Genomic DNA, 15,032 nt, shown 5'->3' with positions numbered 1-15,032 from the left:
AGTCGGTCAAGATTCCTTTGGTTTCAGGTGATAGAAAATTCAACTCAAACTGATTTAGGACAAAATATAAGGGAGATGGGATAGATTGGCTCACATAATCTCAAAATACAGAGGTTTCTGGCATCAGGCATGGGTGGATCCAACTACTCAGAGCATAGCACCAGAACCAGTCTCTTTTCATCTCCTGACTCTGGAAATTCTCTCTTCATGGTAGCTAGATAGCTTCTGGCAACTCCAGTGGAGCAAAAGCTATTGGGAATTTGAGTCATGTATATACTCGTGAAACAATTACTGTGGTCACAGGGAGTGAAGATGCTTATAAGCCTGGCCTAGATCAGGTGCCCATCTCCAGAGTTGGGGAGAGGGGTCAGCCCCACTTGTATGATATGATCCAAGAGCTGGGGGAGGGGTGCTTCCAAAGAAAAATTTGTTATCTGAAGAAGGGGCAAGAGCAGCCAGGTAGCTAAACATACCAGGGCTCTACTGTGTACATAATGGCTAGCTTATTCCATACAATGTCCTTCGGGTTGGTTGGGCATGCTCTAGGGAATACCATTAATCATTGGAATTGCCTTCTCCTTAACAAGCAACGTCCCTCCAGCTTAAGCCAGTCTGGGTTAAATAGACCAGAAGTGTAACCTGCAAAAATCTGACCCAAATTTGTTCTCCATTGCAGTGACCTGGACAGAAATAACATCACCAGGATCACCAAGACCGATTTTGCTGGACTCAAGAACCTCCGAGTCTTGTAAGTAACATGTGGCTCTCCAGTGCATTCTCACTCTCAGCTCTTCAGCCTTGTGAAAATGTCCCACTGCCCTGACATCACATCCCCAAGCACTGGACAACAAGAATTCACCCTTCTGCAGCAGAAAGCCCTTCATTACTACATCCAGGTTTCCTTCCCCAGCTGTCTCATTCTGTGTCTCCATTGCTGTAGGCTGGCTAGACCAATGGAAGAAGTCAGTTCCAATGACAGGGAACACAGAAGGTTATACACAAATAAATCAACATGCCCAGCTTCTAGGATGACAGCAGGGTCAGGTTGGCTAACCATGCTTCCCTTCCACAGAGATTATAATTTCTCCCCCAGCCCGTGAATTAAAAGAGCAATCAGGACAAAAGTTATTTATCTTGTTGCTTAATGGAGAGGAGGAGAGGAGGGAGGGAGAGAGTCGGACAGGGTCAGAGCCCTTGCTGAACACTTGCAGCTGTGCAGACAGGTAGCAAAATTTGAGAGGGGCATTGATGCAGCAGGAAGGCAAGAAATATCAGGTTTCATTGCTAAATATTAAACACTTTCGTCCATTCCTAAATCTGAGTGATAAGAAGCTGCCCAAATTCTTGTCCACGGACGAGTCTCAGACATTCAGGGGTACAAGAGAGGAGGAGTTGGACCCTCTTTCCTTCTTTACTCAGAAGGTGATTTTGACCCATAAATGTGGCTTCAGACCTGGAGTGCAGCCTGGGCAATCCGGCCACTGCCTTGGTGTTTGTCGTGTCCTGGAATCTTGGCCGGCAGGTTTTTACTAGAAGTAGCAACTAAGGTCTTGGTATCTAAAGCCACCTCCTTTTTTTTACTCATAACCCATTATAATACAGTGAGTTGTATTCTGGGAACTGGAAATATTAGGTTCTGGTCCTGACTCAGAATTAACTGCCCATGTGACCTTATACCCTATTGTACTCCTTTGGGCCTTACTTTTCTCATCTGTAAAATAGGGAATGAGTAGTATATTAGTTTTCTAGGGCTACTGTAACTTTGTGCCACAGACTGGGGGGCTTAAACAACAGAAATTTATCATCTCAATTTCCAAAGTCCAAAATCAAGGTGTTGGCAGGGTTGGTTCCTGTTGAGGACTGTGAGGGAAGGATGTGGTCCAGGCCTCTCTTCTAGCTTCTGGTGGCCTCAGGGATTTCTTGGCTTTAAGATAGCTGTCTCTGGGTCTCTCTGCATTGTCTTCCTTCTACACATGTCTGTCTCTGTGTCCAAATTTTCCCTTTTTATAAGGACACCAGTCATATTGGATTAGGATCCATCCTAATGGCCTCATTTAAACTTGATTACTTAGTAAAGACCCTGTCTCCAAATAAAGTCACTTCTTATTATATTGGGAGTTAGGGCTTCAATATATGAATTTTGGGGGGCATGCAGTTTGACCCATAACAAGTATTTAGAAGTCCTTCTAACCCTAATAGTTACACATATAATGCTTTATGATTTTGGCACTTTCACGAGCAATGTGTTTATTCTCACTGAAACCTGTGGAACATTACTTGTGTCTCATTGTTTTCCTGATTGAGAAGTAGATGGTCATGATGATGATGATAACTGATGTATATATGGTACCTTCCACAGACCAAGCTCTGTTACATAGTTATTAACCCTTATCTGCCCAGAGGAAACAGGCACAGATAGGTTAAGTGGTCCCAACTCCACGTAGCAGGGAACTGAAGGAGGAGGACTCAGAAGCCAGAATGTGTGCTTTCTAACCTCCATGCAGTGCCTCTGTTCATTTGTGTTATAGGAAGTTTAGAAAACCAGGAAGGTGATAGTCTAGGAATTTTGTAAGTGCAGTGTGATGTGCAAGTGGCTGACCAGAGTTTCCCTGAGCAACAGGGTGTGGGACTGCTAGGATCTGAGTGCTGGGCCTCCAGCTAGCAGATGCTCTCCCCTCGATGTGGTCTCTGGTCTTTGGCCAGTGCACCCCCCCTTCCCACCATCCCTGGAGGGAAGACCCTACCCTCTGCCAAGTCTTTCTTTTGCCCCAAGCAGTCATGTGTCTGTCAAATGACTGGCAGCTCCGACAAGTGTGTATGGATCAGAATGGAGATTGGGATAAAGGTGGGAGATTTTCATGGCTCAGTTTTAGGGTGATTTTTATTAAAGAGATATAGGCAGTAAACTCCTGATTCCAGGTCACTTACCAACTTAAAGAACAAACACTTCTCTATTTTTTTCCATTTTTTCCCCCCAGAATCTGTGAGAAATGTCCTTTCATACAAGTCAGAAATTTCACCTAATGCTTCATTTTTCTAACAAAGTCAAAAACAACCCTTTGATTTTCTTACCATTACATCAGAGAGACTAATAAAAATTCCAATCTCCATATCTGCTCTCTGCAAATAGAAAGTTTAAAATAATCACAGAAGATCATATTAATATCCTCTGGATGGTCTACAACATTCCTTTGACTACAGTTTATCTTTTCAGTTAATTGGTACATTCTTCTTATTTTGATAAGCAGTGCTAAAACCCTCCCCCTCCCCTCACTTCATAGACTCTATTAATATACTGTGTTTCATTATCTTCCTTAGAAACTCAAAGACAATCCCATTCAAGTGGCCCTTTATTAGTGTGAAAGAATCTGCTACGTGGGGTAGCTGAAATGCTTTCTGACACCAATAAAATATCCGGACGTTTAAACCATATTTTCCCTCAGTCTATTCTTTTCAGCTGAGTAACCTAGACAACTATCTTTTTGAAAAGCTTTCATCACACCTCTGCGTATTCCCTGTATCTGTTTCTTATTTACAATTTATAGTGAAACCAGAAAAGACTCAGTCGTCTTGAATAATTTGACCCTGCCACCCATTTCCATGCAGAACTGTTAATACGGTGCAGGTGAATGGGCGAAAGCAAATAAAATGGAGACTGGGGAACTTCGGCTTCATCCAGAGGTTTTCCCCAAATAAAGTACATTCAGGGGGAAGATATAAGAATTGCTTATAACAATTCTTTCTTCCAAGGGGCAGGAATAGGAAAAGATCTCTTCTGGTGGTATCAATTATATTCCCTTTCTTAGTAGTCTGTTGCAAGAACTCTTGCAAGTATGCCCACAATGTGGGAACCAGCTTTATCCCAAATGGGGTTAATTAAAGAGTTAAACTCCACCCCAGCCATCATCACACGGGGGCGATTTCCGATTCTGATCCAGTGTTAAAAGTAAAAAAATAACGATGCCGAAAGAACTGAAAATGAGCACAGTCTGTGTCCCTCTAACTCAGACAGATTCAAGCCATAGTCAGCCCTTCTGGGTGTCCAGCCCCTCCTGGATCCCCCGGTCTCCTGCATCTGCTCAGTAAAATGAGAGTGATAGCGATGGTTTTAGCACAAACTCCCGAATTGCACTGCATCGCAGCCTAGAAGTCTGGATGGGAAGTTCACAGCTCATTCATTCAGTGATCCATTTATTCATCAAGTGTTGGTGATTTCTTGAGCCTTTAAAGACCAGGTACTAGGCTGGATTCTGATCGGTCTAGGAAGTAGATTCAGAAGAGACCCTAGCTACCTTACCAGTTAGGATCCCAGCAGGACAAATGAGGAGAGCTAAATAGAGATTTATTTGCAAAGGTGTGGGTGAGATTAAGAGAAGCCAGGAAGAGTTAGTTGGCGCAGTTCCCTGGGGCTAGCAACAACGGTCACTAGTCCCCTCTGAGCCTCAAGGACCGGCGGGAGGGAGTGGTTACCTGAGCCCAGCAAAGGAAGGGGACTGCCTGTTAGCACCTGGGGTCTTAGGTAGAGGCATGCAGTCCACCTGCAGTGACTTGGCAGGGAGGGAGCTGGGAATAAATCCCCCACCTCACTCCCTCTTCTCTCACCCTCTCATCTCCTGCTGGTGATTCCCTTTGGCTGAACCCAATAGGAAACCAGAGTCAAGGAAGCTTCTTGATGAAGCCGGTAAAAGTTAGCCTCCCAGGGCTTGAGCAAAAAGGAGGAGGGATAGGTATCAACCATCCCTTCTACTCCCCTTTCTGGAAGAAGCTGGTAGTGTTAGATTAATTAGGACAGAACTGAGAGATTCCTCATGGGAGGTTGGAGTTAGACGCCTTCAGAAACCCTGAGGGAATGTGACACTAAGCCACCCTAGTGTTGCTCCTTGGAACAATTGGGAAGTAAGGACAGCAAGTTCTATGAGGGATTGATTGATAGTAAAAACCCAGCTGAACAAACCCCCCCGTCACAAATATTGAACTGGTTCCCTGTTTAGCGAGATGTGCTGGTGTGAGTCTACGAGCATTCCAAGGCCCTCCTGGCCATATGGCGGGATGGAAAAGGAAGAAAAGGGAAGGAAAAGAACATTTATTAAGCCTCTGATTGTACTCCAGATCCTGGGCTGGATAATTTATATACTTTATTCCACTTTTATTCTTACAAGGACTTATGAAATGTTTTATTTGTGCTATTTTACAGATGAGGAAACTGAGTCTCTGAGAGGTTGGCTAGATAGTTCAAAAGCACACCATCAGCTAGTAAGAAATCAGAAAAGGGATTCTCAACCAAATTTGATAAGCACACCAGATTGGGAGTTAGGTCCACCCTCACTAGCTGTGTGACTTCATACAAATAATTTCTCCTTGGGCAAGTCTCTTAACCTCTGTTCCTGGGAGCCCATGTATGTTAAGTGAGGAGCCTATATGAGACCAGCCTACAGGGGCCAGAAGGAACATAAACGTGTGAATCAGAGTGGATGAGGACTCTGGCCTCATCCAAAGTTGTTGATATTTGGAAATATCAGAGCTGATTTTGGAGTTTCTTCTGTGAGGTGTGTATGTGTGTGTAATATCCCGATTTTTTTAAATGTTTGCAACAAATTCACAAAAATGTAACATATATCGTTGAGCCCATACAAAATATCCCCATCGCTCTGATAGTTGGAAACTTCATGTGTCCTGGACTAGCCTTTTCCTTGATGTAAAATCAGTATGTGCTATGGTCCAACGTCCTCTTTAGTGTTTTATTCATTCACTAAGTCTATGAAGTGGCTGCTGTGCTGGGCACCTGTGTTAGGGCTGGGACCGTGATGATGAACAGAAGACCTTACCTTCTTGGTCCTTAGGCACAGTGAGGAAGATGAACTTGAAAATCAACACAAGGGCCTGAGTGTTAAGCCTAAGAAGTGCAGGGGGTTATGAAATATCTCAGAGGTGGAGGGCTGGCATGCAAGGAGTTATTCTGAAGTGAAGGCCAAGCTTCCTCAAGGCTACTCTTCCTTCCTTCTGCTTTTCCGTCAGGTGCCTCAGGGCGCCTGTCCTCCTGCCTGATCCAGAGGAACCCACAGCCCTTCTAATAAGCTCCACCTACCAAAGAAACATCCTTCAATCACAGCTGCATCCCGGCTAAGTCCCATTCAGCCACCAGGGTCAGCCCTGGATGGAAACTATGCAGCCTCACTTCTTCTCTTTCCTACTGTTCAGCTAATCCATTTTAAGCTGCCATTTTTTTTTCAAACTTAGGGAAACAAATGTTTCATTGTCTGCTCAATTCTTAGGATATGCCACATGCATGCGTCAAAGTTTTAAACATCTGCTTGGAGGACTTTGGAGGTCAGCAGAGCCTGTGGCTGGGAGGACTTAGCTTTTGTGACCATCACCTTCATGTTGGGAGCAGCCAGGCCCTGGGCTTGTGGTGTCTCTGGCACAGGCAGGCACCCAACAATAGCTTCAGCCTTTCTACGAGGTGACCCAGAGACAGAGTGAGCAGAGAAGGCCCTTTTCAATGAAGTATTTTTGAATCCTTGGAGGAGGGAGCTCCGAGGGAAGAGATGCTGAATATATGTGTGGTTTTTATAAGAAGCAGCTTTTACCTCTTCTTTTTCTGTGCAACATCCTGCAGTGCTTGGGAGGGTATTTGCTGAGAACATTCTTAAAATAGAGGCTTGGAAAGCAATCTGTCAGGTAGAAGTATGCAGGCGGTGAAACCCTGGTTACCGTGACACCAAGCTGGGATGTGAATTATCTTGTCCCCCCAGACTGATCCTGGCTGAGGGGTCCCATCCGAGGGTCGAGGGAGGGGCTGAGCGACCATGCCTGCATGGCCTGCAGCCTAGTACGAGGATCCTTGAAGCCTGCTTGTCCTTGACCATTGCTGCCTTTGTGGTTCCAGGCATCTGGAAGACAACCAGGTCAGCGTCATCGAGAGAGGCGCCTTCCAGGATCTGAAGCAGCTGGAGCGATTGTAAGTACAGCACAACCTCCTTTCTTGAAAAGCCTTATTTGTTTGTAAATTGGCTTCGTTGTAGCCTTGCTAAGAAAAAAAAGGGCTCCAATGTTTAATAAAATGTTTGCTATTATATTTAAAGCACATTAGATGCCTGCTAAAGAGACACTGAAACCCATTTAAACTTTTTTTCTTTAAGAGATGCTAGAATTGGCATCTGGGGCTGGTTTTGCTGCTTCCCAGCCTTGAGCTCTGTCTTGGTAGCTGTACGTGGGGCTTGTTCCTGCCTAAGCCTCAGCCTTCCCTTCTCTGGGGGACGAAGGACCTCAGTTAGCTATCCCTGTCATGGAAACTAGCCTCAGAAACTCCCTACTCCTGTGCATGGGTAGCAGGCTCCCTCCTCAGGGCTTCTCCTCGGGGCCTCCTCTGCCCCATTCTCACGGGAGAAGAAGGACAGGCGGGTAGGCGAGGCCTTCGGTGTGCCTGTATCTTCTCTGAGTGAGCATCAGCCTGTGTCAGGAAGCCCACATATTTCCATGAGAGAATGCATTGCCAGTGGTTTAAAAATAGGCCACTGTTCTGACTCTGACAGAGGGAGAGAGCAAAAGGGGTGGGGATGGGAGATGGATGGAGCCTCCATTCGTTTTGTTGATTAATGCCTTTGCAGAAAACTCTCGGGTCACTGTGATGAGGGAGGCTGCTCAGATAGTTAAGTGGGCAGCTTCCCCTTTCCTCGGTTAATCACATCTGGCAGCTCATAACATCTGGATATTTGCTTTCTGCCCTTTGAGAGGGGATTCTCCCCAGGAGCACTTAGTCATGCTGGTGGGCGGCTCTTTCCATGCTTCCTTCTGTATCCTGGTTGACCTGATATTGCAGCCTCCTTCTCCTGCATTCGGGGGATGGGCCTGCAGTAGCTCTCTGCTCCTCCAGCTTAAGGATCTCCCCATCTTTACCTGTCCCGTTTCCAAATCTCATCTACAGAGATAGGCTTGGGTAAAGTATAGGACTTTCCACCAACTTGTGAGCTTTGTAATCTGCCATCTTTTCCCTTGGAGTCATTCCATCTGGGGCAACCTGAGAAGGGGAAGGGGTATTACCCAGCAAAATCCTTTACTGCCTGCTCTGTGTTGTGAACTGTCTCATTCATTGCTCTCCTTCTGGGTCAAAGGTCAGCATATGTTCTGTTGTTGGTTTGAAAGTATGACTTTAATTTCTTATAAGGGAAAATAGAGATAAAAATAATGAATGTTGCCTCTATACATTTTTTTTTTTTTTTTGCGGTATGCGGGCCTCTCACTGTTGTGGCCTCTCCCGTTGCGGAGCACAGGCTCCGGACGCGCAGGCTCAGCAGCCATGGCTCACGGGCCCAGCCGTTCCGCGGCATGTGGGATCTTCCCGGACCGGGGCACGAACCCGCGTCCCCTGCATCGGCAGGTGGACTCTCAACCACTGCGCCACCAGGGAAGCCCTATCTATACTTTTAAGTTTCTTAAAATGTTAACTCTTCTCCTTATTTAGACCCAGGAAAAAAATAAATAAAAGTACTTGTTGAACCTGCTTCCTTTGTATGAAATACTCAACATTTACGTGGAAGAATAAATACAAAATCCTTTGTGAGAAGGCCACTTCTTGCTTAGTCTTCTGGTTATAAATATAAATAAATTCCCAATTCATTAATTTCATGGTTGTTGGGAAAGAACTAATTGAGTACCTTGGACATGCTGGGAACTATGCCAGTATATTATGTGCTATCTGTTATTTTATCCCCACAAAATTCCTGTGAGGTGTGATTACCCTCATTTTGCAGATGAAGAAACAGAGGCTGAGGGAGATGAAGCCAAAGAATTGTCAGTGGGGGGAGCCAAGATTCAAAGCCACATCTGTCTGACATCAAAGCCCACGTCCTTTCATATTTCTCTGCTGCAAGCATTCGATGAAGTGTGATCTTTAGCAATGGCCCTGCAAATAGCCTCTCACATACCCATTGAACTCCAGGGAATATCAGTGGAATAGTCTAGCAAAAGGCGCTTTTCTTTGGCTTAGTCAACATGGCTGAAATACCTTGCATGTCTGAGGGACTGAGAGGATTACAGTTGTAGGGTAAACCTGGCTGTTTCTCTGCTTTGGTGTATTAAGAGGGTAATGCTAGCGGCTGTACTAGATAAACCCTCAAATCTCATAGCTTAACAGGGTGGAAGTTTACTTCTTATTCATATAAAACCCAGTAAGGGCATTCCTGGTTGCTGGGCCTCTCTCCTCCAAGGGGAGACTTCGGGACATGGGCTCCTTCCGTTCCTTGGCTCCGCCATCTTTAAATCATGGCTTCCAAGGTACCAGTGTTTGTCAGCATCAAGCTAGTGGAAGGGAAAACAGCAGGAAGGATTGTACATGGGAGGTTTTCATGGGAAAGACCTGGAAGGACTACATGTTACTTCTACTGTTACATACCTTGGGCTGGAACTCAGTCATGTGGCCACAGTAAACTGCAGGGGAGGCTAGGAAAGTAGTCGAGCTATATGCCCTGGAAGTAGAGGAAACAGGCTTAGTGAACAGCTAGCCAGTTTCTGACTTATATTGCAAGTGAGCGGAGAAGTACTTGGTTAGGAAGAAGAATGGAAGTATAGGTAGCTGGACTAGTATGTACAACTGGACAGCCTCTCTCATTTAAGGCCTTTCAGTGTCGGTGTGTGTGATGTGATCCTGACTAGTGTTTATCTGGTTTTGGTTATCCAGTCTGCCCGCAGACAGAGGACTACAGAATGGGGAAATACAAGGTATTTGCTGTTAACAACGGAAGAGGTAGAGAGCTGATTGCGCCATCATCCCTGGCTCTCACTACTGGCTTACTTTACCTGTGTCTCTATATTTGGTAGTAAATAATCTTTATTGATCATACTCTGAAAGAGGCTGGAAATTGTATCCTTTCTGTAATGTTTATTTTCACTTGGAATGGTCATTACGGGTGTAATCTCTTGAGGCTTACAGGGAAAAGGGAGAGAATCCTGTCCTTCAGGTCCCTACTCAGGAATTCTCTATTCCTCCATGAAAGGACCTCTGTTCCAGGCTGAGTTAGGTGCCCCTTTCCTCATGACAACACATGATGGTCCATATCAGAGCACTTATGCCATATTTTAATTCCCTATTTGCCTGATCGTCTCTCCCCAGAACTATGAGTATTTGGAGATGAGGAATTATGTTCCATTTAACTGTTCATCTCTAAGCCTTGCACAAAGCATGATAGTAAGCACTTGTAGAATATTTATCAAATACTTAGGTTTTTGTTCTATACCAGTGGTTCTGAACTGGGACCAGTTTTCCCCGCCAGGGGACCCTTGGCAATGTCTGGAGACATTTTTGATTGTCAAAACTGTAGGATGTTAATAGCATGTATTGAGTAGAAGTCAGGAGTGTGGCTAAACATCCTACAATGTACAGAATAGCTCCCACAACAAAGAATTACCCAGTCCAAAATGTCAGTAGTGTTGAGGTTGAGAAACTCTGCTCTTTCCCTGTTATGTGTCAGATGCCATCTTAGTCATGACATAGGCCATCTCATTTTAATCCATATAACATTATGAGGCTAGAATTATCATGTCCCTGATGTGACAAAATATAAATTTCAAAGCATTGGCTAAATATGCCTACTCTAAATCTAATTTAGCTCGAGCTCGCTTCTGATTTCCAGGAAGTGAACAGGATTGAGGAACAAGATAAATAAAACCAGGAGGAAACAAGCAAATCCTGTAGCTGGGTCATTCTGCAAGATAACTGCCCTGGTCTCTTTAAAAAGTCAGTGTTACGAAGGAGGTGGGACTTGACTGTTCTATATTGAAAGAAGCTTAGGATAGAAACAGTAGCACAAAACTTGGAAAGGTCAATGGAGTTTGTGTTTGAAGATCTTTGAATTATGCAGAAAGTGATAATAGTGCTAATGTTTATTGCCTTATTAAGTCAAAGGTTCATTTTGTAATCTGTAAGATAGCTTTTGAAAAGAATAGTTAAAAAAAATTTAACCTAATAGAGGGAGAAATGACATAGAATGATACCAAAAAATGTGATTAATTCAAATAAGGGAACATAGAATAAAATGAGACAAAGAAAACAATAGTAAGATAATGTATTTAAATGAAAATATATCATAATTATTTTGTATGAAAATGATTAATACTTTAATTAAAAGACAGATTGCCAGGGTGGATTAAAAAATAAATAATAATTATATGATTCTTTCAAAAGATGAACATTAAGCATAAGGAGAGAGAAAAGCTGAAAGTAAAAGGATAAAAAATGATACCATGAAAACACTAACCAATAGAAGGTTGGTGTGGCTGTATTAACACAGATAAAAGACTTCAAAACAAGAAACATTAATGGAGATAAAGAGGGATATTTCATAATGATAAAGGAGTAAATATACCAGGAAAGTACAGCAAATCTATGTTTGTATGTACTATTATGTATAGTACGTATATATGTATTATGTATAGTGTGCGTGTATGTGTTATGTATAGTGTATATTAAAAACATATTCTGAAAATACAGAAAACAAATATTGAACAGAACTAAATGGATAAATAGACAAGTTCATACTCGTTTAACATATGGTTCTTGTAGTTGATGAACAAGCAGACAAAATTGTTAGTAACAATATAGAATATTTTAATGACAATGTTTGCAAACCTGACCTAAGTGAAACAAAGAGAACAATGCAACCAACAAGTGTAGAATAAATGCTCTTTTCAAGTGCATACAGAACTTTTATCAAATACTGATCTAGAAATCAGGTCTCAACAAATATCAAAGGATTAAAATCATAAGGAGTATTTTCTCTGACCACAGTAGAAATACAGAAATCAACAAAAAGCAGTAAGTGCAAATTTTCATATTTGGAAATTGAATGATATTCTTCTAAATAACCTTTGAATCAAAGAACATTTCACTGTTGAAATTGGAAGATATATTTTTCAGAATGTTAATAAACACATAATATATCACAAAGTGTGGATTGCAGTCAAAGCCATGCCCACAGGAAAATGTATAGCCTTTAAGCATGTTATTTGACTTATGTAGAGTATATATTTAAAATGAAGTAAGGCTAAAATCTTTATTAAAATACCCATCATAAGAAGCTAGGGAAAGAATAACCAAGTAGAAGAGAGAAAATCAATAATACTAGAAGTATGTGAAATAGAAAAACCCTAAAAAACCAAACTTTCATTCTTGAAAAAATTATAAAAACCAGCAGGACTTATTAGTAAACAAAAAAGAAAGAAGACTAAATTACTGACATAAAGGATAAAATGGGGGACATAACTATGGATTTTACAAAGATTAAAATGATAGTAAGAGCAGATTTTGAAGAACTTTATTTCAATGATCTTAGAGATTAAGTGAAATTAAAAACAAACAAGAAGGAGTAGAAAGTATGTATAGTCCTAAATCTAAGTAAACTTTTAATTAAAATATTTCACTAAGAACTTTCTAAGCTCAGATGGCTTCGCCGGTAAATTGCACCAAAGTTTTAAGAAATAAATAGTATCAATTTACCATAAACTCATTCTATTAAAAAAATGACTTTTGTCGTTTGGATAGCATAACCTTTATAGCAAAACCCAACAAGGCATTTCAAGAGACAATATCAACCAACATATTTCATGAATATTTATATGAATTTCCTAACAAAATATTAGCGAAATGAATTTGGCAGTACCTGAAAAGGATATATTACAACCAAGTGTGGCTTATTCCAGGAAGGCAGGGTTGGTTAAACATTTGAAAATCCCCCCTCTCAATGTGGGAACAGATGTATATGTATGACTGATTCACTTTGTTATAAAGCAGAAACTAATAAAAAATAAATAAATAATAAAAGCATGAAAAAAAAAAAGAAAATCCCCCCTCTCAAGTAAAAACATGCTGAACAACTAGGATAGCAAAACCAAAGACACACAGCATCTACAATAAAGCTAGTTGATGAAGTATCCCAGTCAACGCCTGCCTCCCGAGTGTACGTAGATGGGGGTGAAGGGGGCATAGCTGACGGTTATAAGACTGTTGCATTGTCTCATCTATGTGGAAGAAAGCAGAGGGAAGTCCTTGAGAACAGGAGATCGATAAAATTACCAACACGTACTCACTGGAAAACACAGTGGTCAAACTGAGAAAAGCCGCCAAATCAGAAGGGAGTTTGATTAGATCCAGTTCATGGTGAGAACAAAGGAATCATGATGTGATAATGACTGATAGTACTTGGAGTATTCTGGGTCCTATAAATTCTTCAAACTAACAAAAACAAGGCTCTTTTCCAAAGAAAGGCCTAACGTTGATAAGAAAATCTGGGGACTAGTCAATCAGAACAGGTACAGTTGTAGAAATGAAAAGAAGCCTTCTCGATGAAAGTGCTAGAAATCACCAGAAGAGGCAGATCTTAGAAAATACAGGGCCATGTTTTTCAATAGTTTAACAACAACAAACAACCCCAAGAATGAGCTCTCTACACTCTTAAAGCTAAAAAAGCTATCACTTCCCACCCCTACCTCATAAGATTAAAGGAAATTTCTTTCATTTAAGAAATAAACAACCGGGACTTCCCTGGTGGTGCAGTGGTTAAGAATCCGCCTGCCAATGCAGGGGACACTGGTTCGAGCCCTGGTCCAGGAAGATCCCACATGCCGCGGAGCAACAAAGCCCCTGCGCCACAACTACTGAAGCCTGCTCACCTAGAGCCTGTGCTCCACAACAAGAGAAGCCACCGCAATGAGAAACCCGCTCACCGCAAAGAAGAGTAGCCCCTGCTCGCTGCAACTAGAGAAAGCCCACACGCAGGACCCAACACAGCCAAAAATAAATACAGTAAATAAATTTATTTTTAAAAAAAGAAATAAGCAACCAAGAGGATTATGATTGAAGCTCATACAAAAATTTTTATAAGAAAAATGAAGAGTAAGAAACTAGTAATCTCCATAGAAACAATGAAAACATGTAAGAAAGAGGTGCCCACAACACAGATGAAAACTATAATAGATGGTTCAAAACTAGCTACACAAATTTAAGACTTTATAGACTCTAAAAGAACAACATAAATCTAAATTTTAAAAACTCAGAAATTAGATGATTAGAGAAGAGTAGGATTTGAAAGGAAGGGCAGAGAACTCAAGAAACAATTTAGAAATAAAAGAATGCATTTCAAAGTAGTACTGCCAATACTGAAGAAGAGCAAACTTGGAAGAATTACACTATCCAATTTCAAGACTTACTACAAAGCTACAGTAATCAAGATAGCATGGTACTTGTGAAATATTAGACATATAAATTAATGGAACAGAATACATAGCCTAGAAATAGACCCATTCGAAAATAGTCAGCTGATTTTTGACAAAGGAGCAAAGACAACTCAATGGAGAAAGAATAGTCTTTTCAACAAATGGTGCTGGGACAATTGGATGTTTATATACAGAACACTGAACCTACACAAACCTTAACATCTTATGCAACATTTAATTCAAAATGGATCATAGAGCTAAATGTAAAATGTAAAACTGTGAAACGTCTGGAAGAAGACATAAGAGAAAAAATCTACATGACTTGGGTTTGAGGATGAGTTTTTTGAGATAAAAAGCATTATCCATGTAAAAAAAAAAGTTGATCAATTGAACTTTTTTTTTTTTTGAACTTTTTTAAAATGAAAAACTTCTGCTCTGCAAAGGGCACTGTTAGGAAAATGAAGAGACAAGTCCAGACTGGGAGAAAATTTTTGCAAAGCATATATCTGGTAAAGGACTTGTATACAGAATATACAAAGAACTTTCAAAACACAGCATTCAGAAAACAAACATCCCTACCCACAGAAAAGAAAGAAATGAGCAAAAGATTGGAAGAGGCACAACGCCGAAGAAGATATACAGTTGGCAAATAGGCATATAAGGACATCCTGAACATCATTTTTCATTAGGGTAATGCAAATTAGACAACAATAAGGTACCACCGCACATCTACTAGAATGGCTACGGTACTAAAAACTGACAATACTAATGGCTGCTCAGGAGGTAGAGTAACTGGAACTCTCATTTATTACTGATGGTAAGGCAAA

The 15,032-nt window shown here is 41.6% G+C and overlaps 1 protein-coding gene across 2 annotated transcripts in view; it reads left to right on the top strand.

The window, feature by feature from the left end:
• SLIT3 (slit guidance ligand 3) overlaps positions 1–15,032 on the top strand; it is a gene marked incomplete at its 5' end in the record, with an annotated part of 578,559 nt that overhangs the window by 44,481 nt on the left and 519,046 nt on the right. For both annotated transcript variants that reach the window (XM_079702652.1, XM_079702651.1), the window contains 2 exons: positions 677–748; positions 6,887–6,958. In XM_079702652.1, coding sequence (XP_079558778.1) covers positions 677–748; positions 6,887–6,958 — 144 coding nt within the window. The remainder of the gene's footprint in view (positions 1–676; positions 749–6,886; positions 6,959–15,032) is intronic.

The sequence above is a fragment of the Hyperoodon ampullatus genome, assembly GCF_949752795.1.
Source record: "Hyperoodon ampullatus genome assembly, chromosome: 4".
Taxonomy (NCBI): domain Eukaryota; kingdom Metazoa; phylum Chordata; class Mammalia; order Artiodactyla; family Ziphiidae; genus Hyperoodon; species Hyperoodon ampullatus.
The sequence above is the reverse complement of the archived record's forward strand: the minus strand, read 5'-3'. Positions and strand labels throughout refer to the sequence as shown.